Source organism: Vidua macroura, chromosome 3 (assembly GCF_024509145.1).
Source record: "Vidua macroura isolate BioBank_ID:100142 chromosome 3, ASM2450914v1, whole genome shotgun sequence".
NCBI classification, from domain to species: Eukaryota; Metazoa; Chordata; class Aves; order Passeriformes; family Viduidae; genus Vidua; species Vidua macroura.
The window spans coordinates 65483679-65508467 of record NC_071573.1 but is presented as its reverse complement, the minus strand read 5'-3'; the positions used below and the strand labels follow the sequence as shown (position 1 = coordinate 65508467).

General features: G+C 38.1%; 1 protein-coding gene across 1 annotated transcript in view; it reads right to left on the bottom strand.

The window, feature by feature from the left end:
* Nucleotides 1–24789, bottom strand: part of MAN1A1 (mannosidase alpha class 1A member 1) — a 138187-nt gene that overhangs the window by 99155 nt on the left and 14243 nt on the right. Inside the window, exon 2 of the mRNA XM_053973272.1 lies at nucleotides 1938–2034. Coding sequence (XP_053829247.1) covers nucleotides 1938–2034 — 97 coding nt within the window. The remainder of the gene's footprint in view (nucleotides 1–1937; nucleotides 2035–24789) is intronic.

Genomic DNA, 24789 nt, shown 5'->3' with positions numbered 1-24789 from the left:
TGAAGGTCTTACTTGATTTCTGAAGGTTGGGAGGAAATTCACAGGACACAGAGCTGAAGGTAACCTATTCTCCACTAATACAATTCAGAATTACCTTAAATTAGTCAACCATTTGCAATTTTTTTTTTTTTTTTTAATAAGAAACAAGGAGGATAAGGAAACGTTTTGTTTGTAAAGAACAAAAGGTAGTTATGGATTTGGGCAAGGGTAACTTATGAGGCAGACCTGCTTGCAGATACGCTGCTCTTTGGTATTCTGTAAAGCAATTCAGCAGAAAGAGACCTAATGTTTATTTTGATTTGCACCAAGATCAATAAGATTGACAATGTTTCTAAGGAAAGCTCCTCAGCAAGACGATCACATACCAGGTGACCATGATGAGAAACTGATCTGCATTTAGACTGACTCAGGCTCTTACTCCTTTAAATACAGTTTTATTTTTCAATTCAACACTTGTTCTGTTTCACAGAGACTTGTGCCTGAAGTGACTTAGACTTATGCAACATCCACAGAACTCCTGCTTAAGAACTTCCCATCTACAGATTTTCTGCAAATCCATGCATTATTATTAACTCAAAACTTAGAATTTTTTATACCACTTCTGATTTCAAATGAAACTACATTAGATGTTTTAATTTTTGAGAAGTTTTATGATATTTTGTTGTACTGCGAGAAAACAGAATTCCATTAAATAGTTCCTCAAATATATTAAATCACACAACTATTATTCTCCTGAAGACAATAAATAACTTTCATTTTTAGAGAAGAGAAGGAAACAGAAGCATGATGACTCAACCTTGAAGTTAACTCAAACTACTCCGGTTTCAAGAACTCAAAAAGTAGTCCAATAACTAACTAGATAATAATTATTAACATTTTTTATGTTTCCTTGGCGTAGCCAAGCAGTGCAGCAAGATCAATGTAGATGTTGTACTTTCCAACTTATTTCTGTAATCACAACTGCTGTCTCTAAGCAACCTCCAAATATAGTTGGGGATTTGATAAGTGCTCTATTTAGGGTGTTTTAGGAAATGTTTCCACTTCAAGCTATCTTTTGCAAACATTCAACAAAGTAAGTTCCTGTTAATATCAAAATAATGTATTTATTTTGTCTCAGCTATAGAAATTAGTGATTTTTTTCAGCTTTCTGTTTGGAAAACAAGCTATTTGAATAGAAAAATTGGTGTCAAACAGTTTAATTCTTCATTTTTCTGCAAAACTGAAGATAATGACCATTCATAGGACTGTATTTATGCTTCCTCAGAATGCTCTTTCTCTTCAGCCACAAGTCCCACTTGGACACTGAGGAAGTCTTGCCTCATCACACTGGATTTCTGCAGTGTGCCTCTCCTACTGGAACTTTTCAGTCCCATATTTGTTCTACACTGATAACAACTTGTGCTTTATTTAACATCTCCTGTACAATATTTAGAGGTGCAAACAACAGTTATATTAATGAAAAAGAAAGCCTGATAAGGGAGTCTGGTACAAATCAACAAATTTTTATAAGAAATGGAAATAAATGCCTAAGAACTCCACACAGCTTTAGCTACCTTCATGAGTATAGAGAGTATTGTTTGTTCCTTGTATATGATTTCTCCTCTTCTCCACCCCCTCCCGTTTAGTTGCCTGCTTATTGAATGTGGCACCAATGATTTCCATAGTAAATGTTTAAGACAGGACAGTATTTATTGCAGCAAAACTATATTTTTATCATGCAGCAATGCCATGCTCCATTTATTCTCATTCAGACACTAATCTATAAAAGTCACAGAAAGCACCTTCATTTACTGTTATTTTTTACACATAACAGAAGCAAGAAACATCATACTGCATGACAGGGACCAGTAAGAAAACATGTTTATCACTTATAAGCTTTTCAGCTGATTTACCGTTTTATGCTAACGTCACTAAGCACAAAAATACACTCTACTCACCAAATAAATTGCTTGAATGTCCTTGCTTAGATATGGGTTTCAGTTCATTTAATCCCCATGCGTAACGCTTATAATTATCCCAGGCATGCTTCATCATCTGTAGGGAAACGAAAGCAGGATTATAATGTTGATTTAGCAAGAAGCCACAGCAAACACTAACTTGAGAATATTCTCAATATTAAAAACATTTAATTCAATTCTTAACCAAATTCCTGCTGTATGTATTAGATATATGAAATATTCAATAAAGAGTAACAGTGGCACTGTTTTCCAGGTGGCAGTGGGGTGGCTGCTGTAAGAATTACAGGACTGTCCTCTCCACTTCTCTTACCTGCAAGCTTATGGTCAATACACAATCAAAAATAATTAATTTTTAGGAAGGGAATTTATTGTGTCATATATAAATTAAATTGAGATTTCACTTCCCTTAAGCATATATCTCAGAAACTGAGGGAATTAACATTTTTAAATAAGGTTTTCCCCCTAGAACCTTTAGATTCTTTAAGGTGAACATAAAGCTTACAGTAGTTTTCAGATTCTGGCAGAGACCTGCTTGCATAAAACTAGCTGGTTCAAACTCAGCACAGCTAGTAACAATAGAAGGATGGTAAAGTGGGCAGGCAGAACACCTAGAAAATGTTTTGAGGTTTTTACGATGCAATCTTTTATGACTATAAATGCATCTGTAGCTACTTTCATGTGTCATTTTGCACAAAGAGATGAAAACTTACACAACTTAACATATCACCACCAAATCATACTTCGCACAAGAAGAGGTGCACCACAGATAAATACTGCTTCGGGAAACAGCCTTGCAGAGCCCAGCACAGCAGTGCTGTGGTAAGAGCAGGGAGCATCCACACAGAAGTCAGGGGAGTGGGTTGACTCAAGAATAGCTCACACTCTCCACTACCATCACCAGATACATCTGGTGTGAACTGTCCTTTTTCAGCGTAGTCCAGGTGCATGTCCAGGAGCCCATGAGCACCTCCCCAAACATGTGGTGAGAAGAATGCACACAGCTCTGCAGCCTGGTGACAAACCACTGCCACTCCAGCAGGTCCAACACCTCCCCTTGGCAACCACCAGTTTTAACACCTGCTCAGGAATAGTCTTCTTTAAAGGTCACCACAAGCAGCATTACTTTATGCAACAGAAGGAAAGATTTTGCCTCATTGCTGTCCCTCGTCCCCTCTTCCACAAGGCAGAGTAGTGCTGGGAATGCCAGAGGTTATCTTCTAGACAAAAAGTGACAATTTCAGACCTTTTCAGAGATACTGCTTCAGGCTGTCAGATGACAACACTGCTCTGTCCTTGCTTTCAGATCTCTTCTTGAGGCCTTGAGTGTCAAGGATAATTTTGTTAAATAACAGTTACAATCCTAAATTTAAAAGCAGCAGCCTTGGGACATGCTGATAATAGTAATCCTGCACTTTCTCCTTTCCTCTTTCCTTTGCTCAAACCTCAGAGAAATTATGTCAATTAAAAATCTGCATTAAGCCATACTATAATAAATGACAACAGATTTTCTACAATACTGCCATACTCATGAGAATAAACATTTCTCCACTATTAATGGGAGAAAAAATGTGCATCTATTCTGCAGAAAAATTCACAGATGTTAGTCTACACTACAGGCCCAGCTTCACAAATACAAAAATTGGCAACAGCAGTTAATATCTGAGTATTTTCAACCAAAAGATTAGCCCAGTGTCAGATCTCAGCTGAAAGGCAACAAGTCAAAGGCCCTGTGGAAATGGTCTCAGGCCATGACTGGCAGCGATATGCTGGATGGCAGGACCTGTGCCCATTCATTGCAGAATGGCTTAGGAACTCTCCCAGGATGGGGCTTTTTGTCTCAAAGCAGAACTGGCAATAGGCAGCCAACTGGCCAGCTTTATGACTATGGGTTCTTCCCAATCCCAGGCTACAAGAATCAAGACTGCATGAAACCAATCATTTGTCCACAGCATATTTTCTAATTTACCAATTGAAATTTCCTGGTCATTTTGCCTATCATACAACAAAGACTTATTCTGCCCTGCCATCATATCCCAGACCTGCAAGCTCAGCATTAGATATCAACATACAAATTCTCAGAGATTTCGGGAGGCTAAATCCTAAGCTTTGTCAAAGCTTATTTTCTCATGCAATCACATCAGAATCTTTTCATTTCCTTAATCTTAATCAGGGTACACCACACACAAAAGGGTGGGTTTTTTTTTTTTTTTTTTTTTTTTAATAAACTAAACTTGTAATTAAGTGGCCTGAATCAAAGGGCCTAAAGATGTAGTATTATAACAACATTATAATTGCTCAAGCCACTACCAACACTACACTACGTCAGATGTCGGTATCCTTTTTCCATCCTTTTTCTTCTAGCACATCTATGATGCTTCTCTTGTGTAAGAAATACAGTGGTCATCTATTCCCAAACCAAGTCAGTTCAGGAAACAGAAACCTTTGCAAGTGATATTCTTGTTTTGAGTATCAATTTTGCTTTGATTGATTTCCCAAGTCAGATTGTCACGGGTATCAGAGTTACCAAGAAGGGAAGACAGGAACAACTGCATACCTGTTCAGTACAGCCACAACAGTCACAAAGCATGTGATGCTACAAGATGTTCTAGACGTAATCAGAACTTGCCTTTAGTTTTTCCCCATGGATTGAAACTTCAGTCATATTGTATCATAAACGTATGTGTGATTTGGTAGCAGAAATGACTCTGATTACCCTATAGCTCATCAACCCCTAGCTAGTATGACAGGAAGATAATCCAGACAGTAGACACTACCTTCTAATAATATTTATTATTGTATGCCAATGAACATCAGATGTGTTGTTGGGGTTTTTTTTACAAAAATTTCCTCCCATTCTCCTAACTCCCATTCTACTCAGGTACATCTATTTAATTGCTTCCTAGGAAATTACAATGCGTGGATTCCGCAAGCCAAGCAGACAAGAAAAAAACCCAACAAAACCCCCAAACAAACAAACAATAAACCAAAAAGCACTGCTCTGCCTAAACTTAAGGAAATATTCCAGTACAAAAAACCCTACCAGAATTTACTGAGCAGATCAAATTCATCTCTTTTGGCTAATCAAAGTGTTCTTTAGAACTCTTTCAGAAAGCCTAGATTTAGACAAAGCCACTGAGGTTAGTGAGTAAATTTACCCCTGAGAAAACCTACGTTTAGGACATCCTTGTTTAGACATTTGGAGATTTATGGACATACATTGAAAGCAATAGCCAGCTACCAAAGCAGTCAGTGAGCCATCTAGTGTTTAAAAATAAATCATTCCAACTAGACACAACTGTGAATGGCTCTTTAGAAAAAAGTTATTAGATTGTAGTGTTACTCTGTTACTGGGCAAAGAGCCCACAGCAGATACAGCAGCCAAAGAACTCTACCTTACTCAACACTGCCTTGCTACACAAGTGACATTGAGCATTTAACCTATCAAGAAGTCTCAATTTCTAGGATTCAATACATCAGAAATACTCTACATTCTTTCCCCCTTTTGTAATATGGAAATTACAAAACCATATTAAGTTTCCCACTGCATTAACTTCCTATCTGTAAATAGCTTCATTTTCTATGTAAGAATGAAAAGATTCTAAAATATTGAGGAGCACTTTTAATAGACCCAGCTCACCAAGGTAATTCTTTGCTTAGGCAAAATTCCTAGCACTGGTACTTCAGAAATGCATTTTAACAGGTTTTTTTTTTTTTTGGTTTTTTTTTGGTTTTTTTTTTTTTTTTTTTTTTTTTTTTTTTTTTTTTTTTTGAGAAATCCATCTATCTTTCCAGTTTTAATCTTTTTATTTGCATGGGATATCACCAAATCTCCTGATTTTTTCTTTTTTTGGTAATTCACAAGGAGTCTTTTGATCATATCTCTGACTACTTGTATAAGTGCTGTTGATCACTTGAAATTTCTAAAGAGCACAATTACTAAGAACATCTGGTATATCAACACAACATTACTGATGATGTTAAAAAGAGAAATTCCCAATGAGGAAGGCTCCAACAGCTTTTGACTAGATGATTCTTGATACTGTCAAACTCCTCTACAGTACAACTAATAAAATTATTTAAAATAATTCCATATTAGTCTTCCAGGATGTTAATAGGCAGAGCTACATTTGCATAGAAGCATCCCTCAGTCCTAGTTTTACTACATGTTAAAAAAAATCACAGAATGGTTGGGATGGGAAAGGAGAGATGATCTGGAGATCAACCACTTCCAGCCCCTGTGCTAAAGCAGGTTCACCCACAGAAGGTTTTGAATATCTCTAGAGAAGGAGAATCCACAACTAGCAGCTTGTTCCAGTGCTCTGACACTCTCACAGTAAAGATGTTTTTTCCTCACATTTAGATGGAACTTCCTGTGTTTCAGTTTGTGCCCATTGCCACTTATCTTGTTTCTGAGCACCGCTGAAAAGTCTGACCCCCGTCTTGACCTTAAGATATTTGTATGCACTGATAAAATCCCATCTCAGTTGTCTCTTCTTCAGGTTCCCTTAAGCCTTTCGTCATAACAGAGAGATGCTTCAGTCTCCTCATCATCTTCATAGTCTTTTGCTAGGCACTCTCCAGTAACTTCTTGTCTTTCTTGAACTGGGGAGCTCAGAAAGGTTCACTGAACTTCAAACTCTAGAAACAACTGACAGCTCCTTGCTCTGTGAAAGCCAAAACAAAACCCTTTCCTGCAGCCATAATATTGGCCAACTAAAAGATGATGATAATGCACTTCCATTTGTTGGTATTTTAGTTACTGGCATCTTTCAAAGCACTCTAACACAAAACCTAGAGAGGACATGTAAGTCACATGAAATTTGCAAAATACAGTTCTATTCAAACATTGACAGAAAACAACAGTGATGCTGAATCAGCACAGTAATAGTGGTGTTTAGATGGAAACCATTGCAGTACCAGGTGGAGTGAAAATAATAACTTAATAAGGTTTATTTTTAGCAGTTACATATAAATGGGGGAGATGCAAAAGAGGATGTCAGGAAAAGAATTAAAGCACCTTTTAGAACTGGGATATTAAAGGAGAGAAAGGATTAATTGCATGAAATAGTACCATCCTGACCTTCAACAGAGCCATTTAAATCTTGCCAAGACAGAGGAGGAAGGCAGAAGATTAAGGTAACTGAAAGTTCCAAGAAATTAAGAGACAAAAAAACCCCAAACAACTCCCTCTCAAATCAAACCTACCCCCGCAACAAACGTCTGAAGAAAATCTAACAGTTTATATAGTCTCTATTAACTCCCCCCAGCTTAAATAATCTTCTCTTTCTCAGTTTACACTGATCTTTCTACACATTTAAGTTATTCTCACCTTTTAAACTCCTTACCAGAACTACTACTCAAACTAGTCTCCCTGCATCTTCTCTCCTTGCTGCTGGAGCTAAAACATCATTTTTTCCACAGTATCAGCAATGCTAAGGAAGTCCTTAAAATTAGTGAGAAACCTCAAGAGGCATTCCACTTGAACTTTCCTCCTGTACAAATCAACTTGCATGGCTGAGGACTGTTCTGGGTCTAGTTGGGATGGAGTTAGCATCCATCACTGCAGCCCATATGGTGTTTTGAACTGGTGCCTGAAATAATGCTGATGGCATAACAGTGTTTTGGCTGAACAGCACTTATAACACAGCAAGACTCTCTCTTTTTCCAGCTCCTGCCCCTTTTCCACTCCCCCTGAGAGGGAGAATGGAGGAGGTGGCTATAAGATTGAGAGAGGGGACAGCTGGGAGAGCTGACTCCAGTTGGTTAAAGGGTTATTTCCTACCATGTTAACATTATGTTCAGCAACAAAAACTGGGGCAGAGGAAGAAAGCAGTTTTCCAAGGTGGCTGCTGTTCAGCAACTGGGCATCAGTCTGACTGCAGGAGGATATGAGTAATTGCCTTTGCATCATTGATCTCTGTCCCCTCCTTCTTCCACCTAACAAATGGGCTTTATCTTGACCCACCAGTTCTCTGGCTTTTGTTCTTCCTGTTCCCCCCTGCAGCCCACCTGGGCCAGCAGCTGTGTGGAAGCTGGGCTGCTGGCCCTGGTGAACCCACCACAGTGTCTCATCAGTGCAGGAAGTTTGTGACCACAACACAACCTTCTGGTTTCTTTGCTGTGATGAAATATTACATCAATATTAGCAAAACCTCAAGTTTTAGAAAACCTTATATTCTTACTTTCTTTCCATTACTGTTAACCCACAAGCTAACTAAGACTCAGTGAATCAGAATCACAGAAGGGTTGAGGTTGGAAGGGACTCTCTAAGTCACCTTGCCCAAAGCCCATTGAAACACATTCTCAACTGTTTTCACAGCCACTGAGTACCAACCAAATTGCAGCACAGATGAAAAAACCATTATAAGAATTTATTATTAGCAAATGCAATACTACCTTTGAAATTACTGCCACCAATTAGGATTTCTCTGTGAAAAATTTTATGATCCACCTTCAGCTGATTCACTATCAGTTTCAAAAAACTATGCTGTATATATGAAAACTTTGTCTAATATGCTCTTACTGAATCTACTGATTACCACAGTGAGTCATTTTTGGAAATATAAAGCCTTTGTTTCTTTAGTTATCAAAAGTATTACATTTGTGTTTCATCATCTTCACAATGATATTTAGTATAACGTTGGACTTTAAAGAAATACAAGCTAGTAACTGAGTTTATTGAGTTTCTCTTGAATAATACACATCTAGAAAACATGAAGTAATAAGTGACTTTTCTCTTTATCTCAATACATAACACTTTTTCTAGGATTAGTAAGCACAACTATATTGCAAATTCATTTTTCTGAGCATGACCTTTGTTACCTTTGTCAATATTCACTGTTATTGCTTTGGTAGTGCTTTGAACTTTTTATTTCAATCTTTTCTTGCAGTTCTGCATGCAATCCTTACACATTCCAATGGCTTTTCCATCTGGAAATGTTTTGATCACTAATTACTACCTTGACTTTTTTTTTTTTTTAAGTAATTTTTATCAGTATTCACAGTGTGTTCAGACTTGCTCTATAGTGGAAATTCCAGGTAAAGATGCAAGATGTTCTACTGTAGTTACTTCTTCACTGATTAGTTCATAACCTTATCTAAGCAAACATGCAGATGTGACTAACAGTGATACATGTCTGCTTTAGGCTCCTTCAGTTACTCTGTCTACTGTTATGCTGGACTGCTGACAGAATTCACTATAAGCAACTTTCTATAAAATGAAACTTAAAGTTAACTTTTTAACTGAACACCAAGGTTTACTAGAAAACTAGTAAAAACTGGTTTCTATCCAGATCACTGTTTTCTGCGTGTAGAATTGTGTCTCAAGTTAATTTGCAAACTAAAACTTAGCGATTATAGTTGAATTTTATTTTAAGCTATTTTCTGTTACTATTTCTTACTTCAGATACAAAGCTGAAGAAATAATCTCAAATGTATACAAGTTCATCTGAGTTGATACTGTTTATTTTTTTTCTCTTGAATCTGACAGAAGATGATACAAATGACAGACTCCCTTTCCCTACTGGCAACAGAAATCTGTTTTTCTCCTTCAAGACATGTAAAATAAATCCTGTCACTATGAACCTTCATATAAATGATCACTTCTTATCTGCCATCAGGAATATTATTGCAAATCAGGAGCTTGACAGATTTTTGGTGTTTATAACCTTGTTTCCTAATGGCATCATCCTGAGTTAAAAGCAAACCACACAGTGTCAATATTTGTGCAATAGTCACTGACGAAGTGTCACCATTTCTATTTTAGGTGGATGATAACCACGCTCTGAAGCCCTGGCTGGCTGGAGGAGTTCCCGTGAGTGCTTCCTGATGGGACTTTTACCCAGCCAAGAAAAGCCACAAGGGAGACTTTAGTATTAGTTAATGGGCCAGCAACAAGGATTCCCAGCCACTGTTTTCCACTAAGCAGCACACAAGGGTTTGGGGAACATTTAGGTGCTCACATCTTCCTTGTGCACTGTGATAGGAATGAAGGACTCCTAACAACCCACGGGTTCATCCAGCAGTGCTGCCCACAGTGTAGGGCACTGCCAGACACAAAGTGGGGGAAATACCTGTACCTCTTACCATGACAACAGAACTAAGGTAGCCAAACTGATTTACAGGATTTTCCATTAATATTAAACATGCACATCATACCACGGAATACTTTATAGGGTTCTGTATTTAATGATCTGCATTAAAGGGATAGCAAGCAAAATCCTACTACTCCTCCGCATTTAGGTATCTCACAAATAATTCATTTCTTGCCCAAAAGGACAAATTAAAATAAAAAAATCTAGCATTTGCATAGAAAAAAAAAAAAAAGGAAGTAATAGAAAATAAAAATCTCAAGGCCTATTCTGAGAATTAATTCATCTTTTGTATTGCAAAGCACTTCAAACTCCTCAAATAGAAAACCTTACAGAAATGCTAAGTATTATTCCCTCATGTGTTAAGTTACAGATAAACTTCTATTCTTATATTTTCAATTCCTCACAGTATCTTGTAAGCCTCCTTAGGACTGTCTTAAACTACCCAACTAATATTCATCATATGCTGGGCATATTTTATTAACCAGGGACAGACTCTGCACAGTGCTTCATTCTGTTACTCATTTTAAAAGGAATCAATTATCCTATTAATTCTGTAACAAGAATTCTAATTAATAGGTAACTAAAGAGAACAGGAAATTTGCAGGTAAGGTATTTTCTACACTTATTCAATTACTGCATATTTTATTTAATGCACAAATACACAAGAAAAAAGAGACTATTTCATGTAAGAAATAACTAATAAGAACAGCAGCCCTTATGCTTTGATGTCTGCATAAAAAAATTAATTTGAAAAATGATTGTATGACATATGAAACTAGTCCATGACAACAAGTCACGTTTTACTCATTTGTCAGGCATACCTCTCTTTGTTAACTGAATATAATTGAAATATCTCTCTTTGTTAACAGTAATGTAGTGCTAAAATTAGGAATTTACTGAAAAACTGGAGATACCAGAATATTTTACTGTTAGCTTCTGAGCTGGGCATTACAGTGCGTTAACTATTGAATTGTTCGTTTTAGTAGAAGACACAAGAGTGATAAGGCAGAGAAACCTGAAAGAAAAGTTTACCTGCATACTTCTTATATTAATATCATTCAGTCAGTATATTATATTAGCCAATATCTACAACCTGCTTCTTACCTGGCCATCTCACCAGTACAGCTACAAGAAAAACAAACTATTTTTCTTTTAGCAGCACAGAAATATCCTGTGACCCTTTCCTTGACTAATCAAGGAGGCAAGAAAAATGTACAGCCCTTCCCACAAAAAGCACTGTCCTTGCACTTACTATAACCAAAAGTCCATTTAATTGCAGCCAAATGAAATTTCTCTATTTCAGAGAAATAGAAAAAAGGGTAGTTCAAAATCTTGCCCATATAGTTACCCAAATAACAGCATCCATCCTACTTTGAACCAGCCAGAGTACATCAGTTTTAGATTCATTCACTCAGCTCCAGTTGTCTTCCACCAAAAGTATAGAAAACAAAATAGATATGCAAGAAAATGCTATTTCCTTATCACTTGAGGGGTTTGAATAATCTTTTTTTTTATTATTATTTTTTATTTCCCTTCCCAGCTAAGCTAGGATTTGAGTATGTTCTGTAAGTATTTAAATAGTTTTTCCTGAAAATATCTGCCTTGAAAGCATCAATTAGGATACTGCTGAACAACTTCTTCCTCCAACTCTCAGTTACTAGTGGGTGAACCAACCACTCGTTCCCACTAACTACAAGACAAGTGGAAAAAGAAAAGAAAATATAGTACTGAGGTGCAGTATTGTGAAATTACACACAATTTAAATTAATAAATAAAAATCTTCTTTTTCAACTTATGCCACTTGTCATTTATGTCTGCATTCATAAACAAGACGGAAATCTTGAACTGTCCAACTCATCCAGTTGCAAACAAAAGAGCAGTCTAAAGAACAAGCCATACAGCCTCTACCTTACAACTTAGCAACTGTTACCAAGATCTGCATTTCAGAAAAAAAATGAAGCCTACAGCCTGTCACTCAAAACCACTGTATTTCTCCAAGGCTGTCTTCTTCAACACTTAATATCAAAAGTCAGATGGGCTCTTTAACAGATACAGGGGAAAAGTATTTCCTTATCACTAGCACAAGAGATAGATGATGTTTCTTCAGACAGCCTATTATTTCAGCAGTATGGATATTTATTTTTTTCTTATGTCTCTGTGGTGGATAAGTCAGTGATGCTCTATTGTTCTGTTTTTTTATCTAAGGAGAGTCACTGCTATTTTTTTAAGAACTAGATCACAAAGACATTTTGTGTTAATTAAACACCCATTAAAAGAGAAACACATCACATTATAAGGTAATGTGGAAGAACTCAGGTCATTGTTCATTACTGACAATAACCAGAAAGAAAGCTCAAATATTTTCACTTAAAATAGAAAAGCATTGAAGAGTTGTATAAAGAAATTGCAGAATGAGTAGCAGCCTCTGAAGTTCATGAACAATTTGAATAATGTCATAAAAGGGAAGGCAAAAAGAAAGCAATTTGTGGAAATACTACTATTATGAAGAATAGTGGTATACATAGACTCGTCCCACTCAGTGTCATTTTTTTTTTTTTTGGTCTGCTTATGACTTGCTACAGTTTCCAAGAACTCCCAAGCTGAACAGTGTGAACAGTTCAGCTCTTGCACCTGCATGATACAATCATGCTTTTGTTCTCTTTTTCCTACTACTCTTTAAGAAATGATTTGGTAAGTTTTGCTTCTAATGACATTATAAATTATTCATGGCATGGACTGTATGTCCTACTTGTTTTTAGGTACCTGGCACTCCATAACCATGCTGCTAGTGAAGCTCCCAATCTCAGCAGGGGCAATGCAAATAAAAAAATAAGCAGTACAATAATAAGCATTGTTATGCAATACAACACAGACACAGGAAGTGATTAACATCGAGGTGATTCAAGTTGCTGTTTCAGAGCATGATTAACATACACAAAAATGAAATAAGATACTTTCACACATTTTGAACCTCCATCTCCCTTTATATGCTTCTAAATTTTATTCTGCTGCTAAAGTCAGTAACAAAGTTTTGGCCACCTTGTTAAATGGAAATTGTCAGCACATCCAGGTCTATCCAGCATGTCTTTTAAGACAGGAACAACAACTGAAAGAAGCAACAACAAACTTCTTGAAGTTTTTCCCCCTTGAAAAAATTAGTCTACATTCATCCCACAATCCTGCTTCCATACCAGGGAATTGGAAGTGACAAGACAGTATCCTTGATGGTAAGAAGTTTTAGTAGTGAGATGAATGGCAGACTGGCATTGAAAGGCAAAATTTCAGATGTATTTTCTAAGAGCAATGTTTCTTTAATCGTATTTTCTTTTATTTACTTGTATTTGATTGAAGCAAGTATTTTGAAATGTTTTTTAATTGTAGTTTTTTTTTCTTAAGAAAAAAAATGAAACAGCGAGCCATGCATTATTAGTCGATTTGGGCCATCACCAACTTAAGTTAAATGGCTAATAACAGTAAGTAAAAACACAAACAAGATACAAAAGCGACTAGAGTTTCCCAGTTAATGAGAAACATACTAGAGCTTGATGCTGCCTCCGAATTCATGAAGTGCAGGGCACTTTCGAAAAGGCTGAGTACTGACAGTAAATACTTCACCCATGCTCAGGCCATTAGCTTTGACAAAAGGCCAGCTCTTCCTTTTCCCTCCTCTCTCCAGCACCCAGTTAGAGAAGCTGAAGTACTTCACTGCTAAAGCTCATTACTGTGGCCACGGTGAAACTGCACTTTCCAAAGTCAGAGAGCCTGTTCACTGAAGAGTATTTACATAGACTAATCAGATACGCAGTTACTGCATGGATCAAGGGCTAAATCTGCATCATTACCTCTACCACCAGAAAGTCTCTTCAGCCTAATATCCTGGGATTAGGGCAAAAGGATGGGACTGATTCCCAGCAGCTGAAAATCAACCGGGTCAAAAGCAGGTGATGCCTGAAGAATATTATGTAGCTCATTTTGCCTGAGTGCAACCTTACCAAGCTTGTAGGCAACCACTTTGGGGTGGGGGAAGGAGATCCAACCTGGGAGTCAGGGCTGCTGTTGGCAGAGGTCAAAGCAGGCTGGAGAACAGGCCAACAAGAACTTAATGAAATTTAGCAGGGTTCAGATGGTGCACAAGGGCAAGGAGCCAGGGAGGCAGAGGTGTGGGCTGCCCAGGGTGGCTGTGCCAGCTCTGCTCTGGGGGGTTCCAGCACTATGGAGGCACAGACCTAAGCAGCCCTGTCTGACCTTGGATCAAGGACCTTCTCATACCTCCAGACCAAGTTATCCTGCAATCCCACCAAATTCAGTATGGATTGCACATATTTATGCACATTTTGCACCGCAAGTGAATTGACTTGCTTTTCCTGATCAACAATGATACAACTCAAATTTCAGCCCAAGATTGTGGCTGTTTAAAATATTCCAGATGAAAATCATGAATTGTTAAAGCCTTTTCCCAGCCTTCAGAAATATTTCAAGGTATTTTCTACATTGAAAAAAATACATCAGCTATGCAAAACACTGCCAGCTCATTTCTGACAGGAAGTAAGAGTTATTTACTTATGGCATTAGTAGAGAAAGATCCAAGAAGAACAGTTAAGATAGTCAAACCCTGGCAAAATGTGATGAAGATCCAGTGTCATCTACAAATTCATGATTTCTGCCCATTTCACATTTACATCTACTTATCTTGGTCAGACTTGATCAAACAGCTTTTCTAGGGCTGCATTTGATTTCAGAAAAAAATATTATTTTAAGAAGTATTTATTTCTGCAGCCCTATCTCCAGGAAACATGGGTTGCATAGTAGCAACTTTTCTAAGGTGAAAATTTCTTGCTGTAAATTAATCATCACATCTAGCTGTGCAAAAAACGAAATAACCAGCAAAACAGGAAACATGTATCAGCTATTTTCCTTCAGTAGTTTTATCACAGTAATTGAAATGGAGATTGTAAGCTGCCTAAACATGACCATTCTTTGTGTGGCGTTTTTTTTTCCTCTTGAAACATTTATTTGATTAGGTGGCCTGTGGATCCTGACACAATCAGTGCTGGTCATATTCCCCCAAATACAGGACACTCGGATCTTACGCCTTTGCTTAATTCCACTACCACAGTATATACATGATACAAAACAGCAGCTGGGTTGGCAAATTAACTTTCCAGTTCACATAAACACATCTGCAAAAACAGTAATAAGACACTTTCCCCATACCCAACAGGTGAAATATGCCTACTGGTATCTCTATTCTGTCAGGCTGGAGTAATGACGGCACCTTGGAAATAATGCCTTTGTACTGAGAAGTACAACTATGCCATGAATCCTTTTGTGGAAGGGTGCTGCTTAAGAACAAACTTAAAAGTCTAAATAAGTCTGCTTTTATGTACTAAAGTTAATTTAACCCTTAGGTAGTATCTCTTCCAGTAATATGCTATTCATGGCATATTAGTGCTTTACACAGTATTTTTCTTATATATCCAAATCTTCCTCAGCAATAAGCAGATATAATTGATATAGAAAATCATAGGATAGTTAATAGTTCATCAGCTCCATGTGAGTTTGGGAAGAACTGTCACAGGCTTATGGAGAATGCCTGTGATCATGTTTTCATGACAGTCAAAAGAAATCAGATGCTCAGTCGTACAAGAAAATGAATGCAAAACCATAAAGCCATTGTGAGATAAAAACAGCCACCAAGGATACTAGTGGTCAGCTCCAAACACCTGGCAGTGGAGGATACAGAAGAAAAAGAAAGGATTCAATTAAGAGGCATGAAAATATTTTCCTCAATGGAATGACTGGAAAATGGGCAACAAGGTAAAAATAAAGAGATGAAAAAAGTAAGGTTTGTTCCTGAATGACTTTGTAGAAGACAAAAGGAAGAAATGAAACATACAAACAATTAGATTTGTTACTGAAAAGGCAAACACTCAAGAATCATTGCCAGAAGATACAGTGACAACCTAACACTGAAGGATTTGAGAGAGCAGATGGTCAGAGAGGCCCAAACTTCATACTGCATTTCCTAAGCTGTTAACAAAAAGTGCGTCAAGTACAGTTTTCACAGCACAAATGGAATGTAATTTTAGTTTGCACTATCTATAACACAGATAATGGCATGATGACTTTTATTAGGAGATACCTTCCACCCCACACACCCAGCAGAGACTTTATATTACAGAGTCATAGGATCGTTAAGGTTGGAAAAGACCTCTAAGGCCACCAAGTCCAACCATTAACTCAGATCTGCTAAAACCACCAATAAAATATGTCCCTAAGCATCACAACTACTATCTTTTAATAACCTCCAGGGATGGGGATTCCTTGGGCAGCCTGTTTCAATGCTTGACTATATTTTTGTGACAGTTTTTCCTAACACCCAACCTAAACCTCCACTGGTGCAACTTGAGGTCATTCCCCCTTGTCCTATTGCTTGTTACCTGGGGAAGAGTAATCCCATCTCCCTACAGCCTCCTTTCAGGCAGTTGTAGAGAGCAATCACATCCCCCTTGAGCCTCCTTTTCTCCAGGCTAAACAACCCCATCTCCCCCAATGGGTGAAAATTTTAGCTTTTCCCTGCCATCTAAACTTACAGTTTCTCAGCAGATATGGTGCCTCACACAAATACATAAGCTACCATAAAAAAACACAGAAAGTGCAATGTTTCTCCATAATACAATGCATTCAACAACTACCTGTAATTTCTGACCCTTCCTAAGAAGGAACAGGAAAGCCAGCTACTGAGAGAAAGGAAAAACTGTGGATGTGACTTGCTTTTCAGCCACTCCTTTTTTTAAATCTCTTGCTTTTTTCAGGCAGGCATGTAAAACCACACAAGTCTCCCAGAACCTCTGTTGATTCCTCACTTGCATTTCAAGATTCCTTAAGGAGATCAATCAGAGTACTTGGTGTAAGCAGAACAGATGAGACAAAGTCCTTACTCTCCCTCAAACTGTTTTGGACAGTTCGGCCTAAAGTTGAAACTTTAGGGGCTTGGAACTAGGTGATCTTTAAGGTTTCTTCCAACCCAAACCATCTTATGAAAATAATCTAGGAAGTTTGCTGCAGCTGTTTTCAAAGATATACTTCAAAGATAAGCATAATTATATGGCAAAAGTGAAAAGAAAACATCCAAAACATTATAATAATAATAAAAAAATACCTATGTCAGGTCACCAAGCTACAAAGTGTCTGGTAGAGTAAAGCCAGGGATGAAGTTTGCTGTTGAAAATCCATTTCCCATGTTTATAAACAGCTCTCCCTCAATGCAAGGAAAACAACCAACCAACCAAATATATACAAGCAAAAAACACACCAACTTCACTTGCTATGGATAGAAAGATGAATTTGACAAGCCCCTTCCAGGCAGGCTGATGGCTGAGGAGCAGAGCAGGCAGGGACTGAGCCTCCCCAGCAGCCTACTTGACAGGTCCTGTCACTTCTCATTTCTGGCTTACTGCCTGCCCACGAGCAGCTTTTGTAAATTCTGAAGATTTTACTTTTGGGTGAAACATTTTTTTGAAAATTAATATATTGTTCTTTAGTCTCACATTTCTTCCCTATATCACAAATTTTTCCACCAGGAATGTTTTCTATCCAGCTCTGGGCTCAACCCCTTTGCCAAGTTTATCCTTTTCCAGCTTCCAAGTCCCTTAATCTCCAATGCAAACAACCGTAGTTATCCCTATAGAAAGACCTTAGGAAACCTCCAGCTACATCTTCAGTTTCATAAACATTGAGGTATGTGTGAACTGTATTATTCTGCAACCTTTTTAGGGGTGCAGGTGCAAAGGATTACAGACTGCCAGACTTCCTGTGTGGCAGGGCAGCAGGAGAAAGGCGCCGCCAGGCTGGAGGCGCCTCTGCCGAGATAACACCCCCGGCAAGTGCGAGATGCCGCAGATAACAGAGCAGCCCACACGCAGATGGCTCACCCTGTCCTGCGGCACCGCGACAAGGCAGCCACGGGACAAAGGGCAGGCAGGTGCTAGAGATAACAGACTGGTAGCTTTTAACAGGATTGAGACCAGTGAGAAAAGGCTGATTAACTGGGACGTGATGAGGATGACAAATGGAAAGAACTTGGAAAGCAAAGAACAGGAGAAGGGAATGCGAGGAGAGACAAGTCGGGTGTTTGAGGGCACATCATCAATGCAGTGAGGAGGCAGCTGCGTGCTCTCCCTCCTGCAGGTGAGGGAACAGCTAGAGAGGATCTCCTGAGGTCTTAAAATATGCCAGATGGAGCAGACCTTTCCCCAGGTTTATAGCTCATTCACTGAGCATTTGGGTAATACTAATGGAACTCTGTTCATGAAAGTTATGAATTCTGTTTGTACCACTCTGAAACAATGCAAATAACTTTACTCAGGACCTTTTTTTTTTGATTGTTTTTCCTGTCTCAAAAATAGATTTCTCTCAGGACAAAGCAGACAACAACTATTCCAGTTCTCAGAAGATAACACAAAAAATGCTAGATCAGAGTCTAAAAGGCGTATCTACTTCAGTTTCCTACCCCTAACAAATGCTTATGAATAGTACAAGCAAATAAACACTTCCTATGAGTAATAGGAGTGTTCAGAGCTTCAGAGTGGAAGACTTTTGGAGCCAGATGTGATGCTTGCATGATTAATAATGCCCAGTAGAGTTTTCTTCCACGAAATTACTCAACTGTTTTCTGAGCTTGTTTCAATTTTTTATACTCATCCTGCAGAATGATCTCTACAGCTCTGCAACATAATGTGCAAAGAACAGGTTTGTTCTGGTTTTATCACCTAGTAGTTTAATTTGATGTGCCTTATATTTGACAAACACGCATATTTCTCAGAATAGATGTAAATAACACCACTAAGTACACCATAAAAATGGATGTCTTACTCTTACCTCTTTCTCCCAATTACAGTGCTTTCCTAAAAAAACATGGACTCTATTTAATCTTAAAATTTTGAACAAAATATCCTTTTATTATGCATTTTGGTAAAGACTGTTGTAGTGGAGAATAGACTTGACTGAAAAGTATGATATATTTCCTTCTAATTATCTGCTATTTTTTAATTAGAAGAAGCTAATGTGCTTTAAATCTCAGTGCCTGCATTTTAATATGGGGAAGCAATTCTGATCTTCTCTGAAATACTTCATTAGATCCATCCATAAAAACTTTACATAAAATAGCCATGTGCTATCATGGTATCCAGTTTTCACACCAAGTTCATGAGCAGCAATTTTTGACTCTCAGTGATGAGCAGGTTACCTGCCTATGATCTCAGTCTCCACACATTTACTGATTTCAGGATCAAATTTCAGAAATCCAGAACTTTTAACTTTTACAGATTCAAATATAACATTTAGCATGTTAAATTAACATGCCTTAGATGTCTAAGATGACAGTTTAGGACAACAGAGGTTTCAGTCCTTCTAAAGATACAGCATTCCACCAGAACTACACAAAGTTCCTTTTTGAGCACAGAAGTTGAACACATTTAGACAGATACAGAACACGCTATTTAGACAGCTTCTTACAATCTTCTCGAAACTGCAATAAGTTTCATTCCTAGAATTTATTCTTTCACAGTATCTCTGTTCAAAAAATGAAAGAGGAAGAAATAGCTGTTGGTCTAATACAACATTTGAACAAAAATGTGAAGTGTTTTACTCAAAGAATTTGAGAAAGACTTTTCAGTTCCTCCAGTGCTCTTCTGCTGCTGTGTTTGGGACTAACAAAGTAAAACTACATAGGTTTTTCATTGTAATGACCACTTGAAAAAAAACTATGATAAAAAAAAAAACCTCCTGACACATCTATTAAGCCTATATTGTCTGCTCACTTTCACAAAATGCTGAATCATATTTTCTCCACATGTAAAAGAGATGACTGAACACACACAGAGATCTCATCGGAACATTGTGGCTTGGATCTGTAATTAACAATGTTTTTAGGTTGTTTAAGTTTGTTTTAAAACCAGGACACATTGGAAAGTTCTGACATAATTTGTTTAGAGTAGGACATAATGTATCCTAGTTGCTTCCTGTTAATCATAACAATTCATCATTCCTTGTGTCCAGTGATTTAGGGCTCCCAAGCACATGGGATGGAAAACCTGTATGTATTGGTGTCCTGATTTTGGCTGGGATGGAGTTAATTTCCTTCTCAGTAGCCGGTACAGTGCTGAGTTTTGGATTCAGTAAGAGACTAATGTTGATAACACACCAATGTTTTCGTTGTTGCTAAGTGGTACTTATCCAAGTCAAGGACTTTTCAAGTTTCCCTGACTCTGTCAGCAGGTGCACAAGAAGCTGTGAGAGAGCATGGCCAGGACAGTTGACCAAACTGGGCAAAGGGATATTCCATACCATGGAACATCATTCTCTTTATATAAACTAGAGCAGTCTGTTCATGAAGGACTGCACCCCATGGAAGGGACCCATACTAGAGCAGTTCATGAAGAACTGCAGCCTGTGGGAAGGGGACTCATGTTGGAGAAGTTTGGAAAAGACTGTCTCCTGCTGGAGGAACCCCAAGCTGAGGAAGAGTTTGAGTACTCTGGTCCTGAGGAGAAAGGAGCAGCAGAGACAATGTGCGATGAACTGGCCACAGACCCCATTCACTGTCCTCTCCACCGCTGGAGAGAGAGGAGGCAAAGAAAATTAGCAGTGAAGTTAATCCTAGGAAGAAAAGAAGGGTGGAGGAAATGTATTCTAAGATTTGGGTTTACTTTTCGTTACCCTAATCAGAATTGATCTCCCCATGTTGAATCTGTTTTGCTCATGACAGTGACTGATGGGTGATCTCTCCCTGTCCTTATGTCTACCCACAAGCCTTTCATTCTCACCTGTTCAGCTGAGGAGGGGAGAGATAGAGCAGCTTTGGTGGGCATCTGACTTCCACCCAGGGTCAACCCAGCACACTCAGTTAAGCATATTTGCAAACTTTTAGCTGACATGGTTAATTGAGAGTTAAAAATTTACCTGCAGTAGATAAGGAAGGCAACAAAGTACTGATTTGAATATTGCAGTGGAAATCTTATTGTCCCATCTGTCAGTCGTAAAAACAAACAAGCCAACTCTATCACTGCCTTACCCTGATGAACACAAGAGACTCATTTCCTTGTATTCTACTTGTACCCATTAATAGCCTATATTCTTTTAAGGCTGTCATTTCTTTGAGGAAAAATCAGCTTTGAGCTTAGTCCTTTTACACACACTAGTGTAGTAGCTTTGACAAGAGCTACTAGGCAGTGTGCTCATCTGCTACTGACTCTGAAATAGGTCACTAACCATTGCTCCAGCTACATCAAAGCAGACCCCTCCAGAAGTGTCACACCAGTCAGGGCCCACAGCTGGAGTGCTGAAGAGCCTGGAGCTTTTCATGTCCTATTCAAGAGCAGTGAGATGTGTCAGGAAAGCCTTTGGGCTGTACAGCACAGGAGAGAAGGCTTTGCTCTGGTTTGTGGTACTACTGGAACTGGTCTCACATCACGACCTCTGTCCCAAGATGGAAAACCAGAGAGCTGGTCCCACAATATACCGCTATAATAAAATATGCAGCAGCTCAGACTTCCCATTTCTCTAACTGACTTCATGCCTACCTTTATATATAATGTCTCTGCTACTCACTAATAATAGGTAATAACCAGATGCCAGAGCAGAAACTATCAAGCTTAAATATTGAGCTAGTATTTTACATTTTTTGAGGAAGTTATAAAGTCAGCATCAAAAGTCAATAATGCCTGCTGGTGCAAGTGAGTGCTGTAATCGGACTGCAGACTAAACCCAAGGCAGTGTCAAGCAGAGTGTAAAATGAAGGGTCTGCAAGAGAGGCAGCACTTCAGAAATATGTCTGCATTTGAAGTTCCGTGACAGTATTAAATAAACTCAAATTCAAAAACTATAGTCTTCCAAAACACATGCCCTGAAAAACTTGTTTAATATTTGCAGTCTGGTGTCTTTTTCATTGATTTAAAGAGAAATTGTTTACTGATTTCTTTCGGAGGAACAGCAGTCTGTGTGGAGCATCATTTGCTATGTTTGAAAGCGACAGATACAGCCATAAAGAAAGGAAACTCACTTTCACTGCAGTGCTCCCTCTACTTCTCTGTCTTCATTCCCAACACTAATGAAGGGACATTAGAATGCTTTAAGAAATCATTGGGAAATGCCAGTTCCGTGCCATCGTGTCACAGCTACCTTACAAGGTAGACAGTGGGAGAGTTCAAATACCTCACCCCAGATGGAGGGATCTTTCAGTGATCCCATCTCTGTACAATAACACTCTTCTTGGAAGCAAACTACTGTAATAATTTGTTCATAATGGAAAGTATGTTTTTTACAGATCAAAGTGGACTACAGTTTTAGCTTGGCTTTAGTCCACATTACAAAGTAAATAAAGGAATATATGTCCAATCTATGCCCAAATTTCAAGGAAAAGTAGAAATATTCTGTGATCTTCATTCACTTTCAGAAATATTTGCCCCCTGTGCTCCAAAAGGCTTGGCACCAAGTGCACATGCATGTTATTCTGTGAATAACACCAGCACACACACTGTGACTTCAGGGAGAGATGATTTTTCAGTGGCAAAGTGTGTGCCAAAAAAGCAGTGGGGTTTTGGTGATTTCGCTTCCAGCTCTGATCTAGCAGAACCACAGCTGGTTAGAATTTTAAGTGTACTGCCAAAGTCCAAGGGAGAATAAAAAGAACAAGTTTTTGTGCTGATCTGGGGAAAGTGGTTGACTGTACAGATCTTAAAAAGTCATAAAAACGCAAAAATCATTTTTTTCCTCACAATACATATTTTCCCTACTTTTCTGTAGAAACAGAAGTAAGTGGGTTTAGAGACAGATGCTAAAAGAAATTAAATTATGCTATAAAATCCCAAATTATTTTTAAATTCACCTAAAAGTACTACTGAGGTCATTGCTACTTCAGTAATATTAACCATCACACAAAAGCTGGAGGGCACAAGGAAACTGAGCAATGTCCTAAAGTGAGAAATTAACTATGTGAATTAACTGTAGAAATTAAATTCTTATCAAATACCTTGTATAAAATGCTGATTGAGAAGTGCTGATAAGAATTTTCAGAAAGCTGTAAAGTAGTGAATAAAATTTGTTTTTCAGCACATTCTGACTTGCAAGCAAATACTGCTCTTGCCCAAAGAGGTCTATATTTAGTTGGTAATAGCCCTACTGAAGACCAACAATATTCTTTATCCCCAGAGCCTTTATCCAAAGGGCGAAAGGCAAAATATATGAATAATACAAAATTTAATTAGAGTTTATACAATAGTCATCAGTCTACCTTTATATACAGCTCCATACTAAGTTTCAATAGCTACCTTTCATCATCTGAGCTAAACACTTCCTCCCTACTCACCAGCCAAAACAAGGGCCTTTCTCAAGTTTCAGTTTCACATACAAGCCAGGAACAGCTGTGAAATATTCACACTATAGAAAAGCATGCTACATAATAAAAATTACAATTTGAGTTTACTTCTTTGCCGATAATTCCACATATCAGAGTATGAGCTTTTTCTCTAGTTTTTTTTCATTAACAGACATACAGATTTATATACCCAGACACATCTACAAATCTTCCTCCACTCCAAAGACTCTTAAATGCTGATTTCCTTGGTAAAATGTGTCACATTCATGACATTCCCAGTTACTAACTTTCAAACGAAAGATGAGCAGGTCTGCCTTATCCCATCAGAAAATTTAGTAAAGTCCATGGAAAAGGCTGAAGTTGAAATTTGAGTGAGACAGAGGAGGCAGGAAGAAGAAAACATAACATGTCACAAATTCTCTCTTGTTTTGATTACAGCATGTACAATGCCACCCAGGATGCTTCCTAGAAATAACATATTTGAAACCAGATATTACAGCATAGCAGAAATATCCAAAAGAAATTATGAATAAGTTATTATCTTCTAGATAATAGCACATTCATGGCCTGCAGAAGTTCCCCACATAACGCAGGATTAAGGACAACCTAGCTACCAAGCACAAGAGATTCATTATTGGTGATGCTGCAGTAAAATCAGCCACAAAGTTCTCAGGGAATGTTTCTATATGTGGACGTAAGGTACGGCTGGTAAAACAGATACTTCAGTGTGTTTGTCATTGAGGCAGCTGATCACGTCCGCATTTATTTACACTGCAGCATTCACATGAACACAGGGGACTTCTAAAGCTGGTTTGGAGACTTGTCTTTGGCATCAGCCACTGGTCCTGTGCCTTCCTTAGAAAACATACACATTTTGCAAACAGTGGCAGGAATCTGAAATGAGAGAAACTCCTCATGAAAAATAAAGAATAAAACTGGCATCACAAAAATACTGTACTCAAACAAAAGGTAAGAAAAGACTCAGCAAAATCCCCCCATCAGAGAACACAGTAATGGGTAATTAGCACACCATGAAGCTACTGCAGAGGTACTCTGAAATGAACACATGTAATACCTTGCAGTGCACTACTATGTGTTTAAAATAGCTCTATTAATATTTGTGTCCTCTACGTTCTTATGATGAAGACTACAGCAGACAAAAAAAAAAAAATGTTCTCTTAGTGCCCACCAGGTGACCATTCATCTAAAAGTTTCTTTTCACATGCAAGAGATCAAAATGGTGTGACTTCACTAGCTTAGACTAGAGTATCAGCCTTATGTAGGAAAATGTTGAATTTTTGATTCAAGTCACTGATCAAAAATGTAGAAGTGGAAGGTGCAGCCACTGGTCTTGCTTTGGATT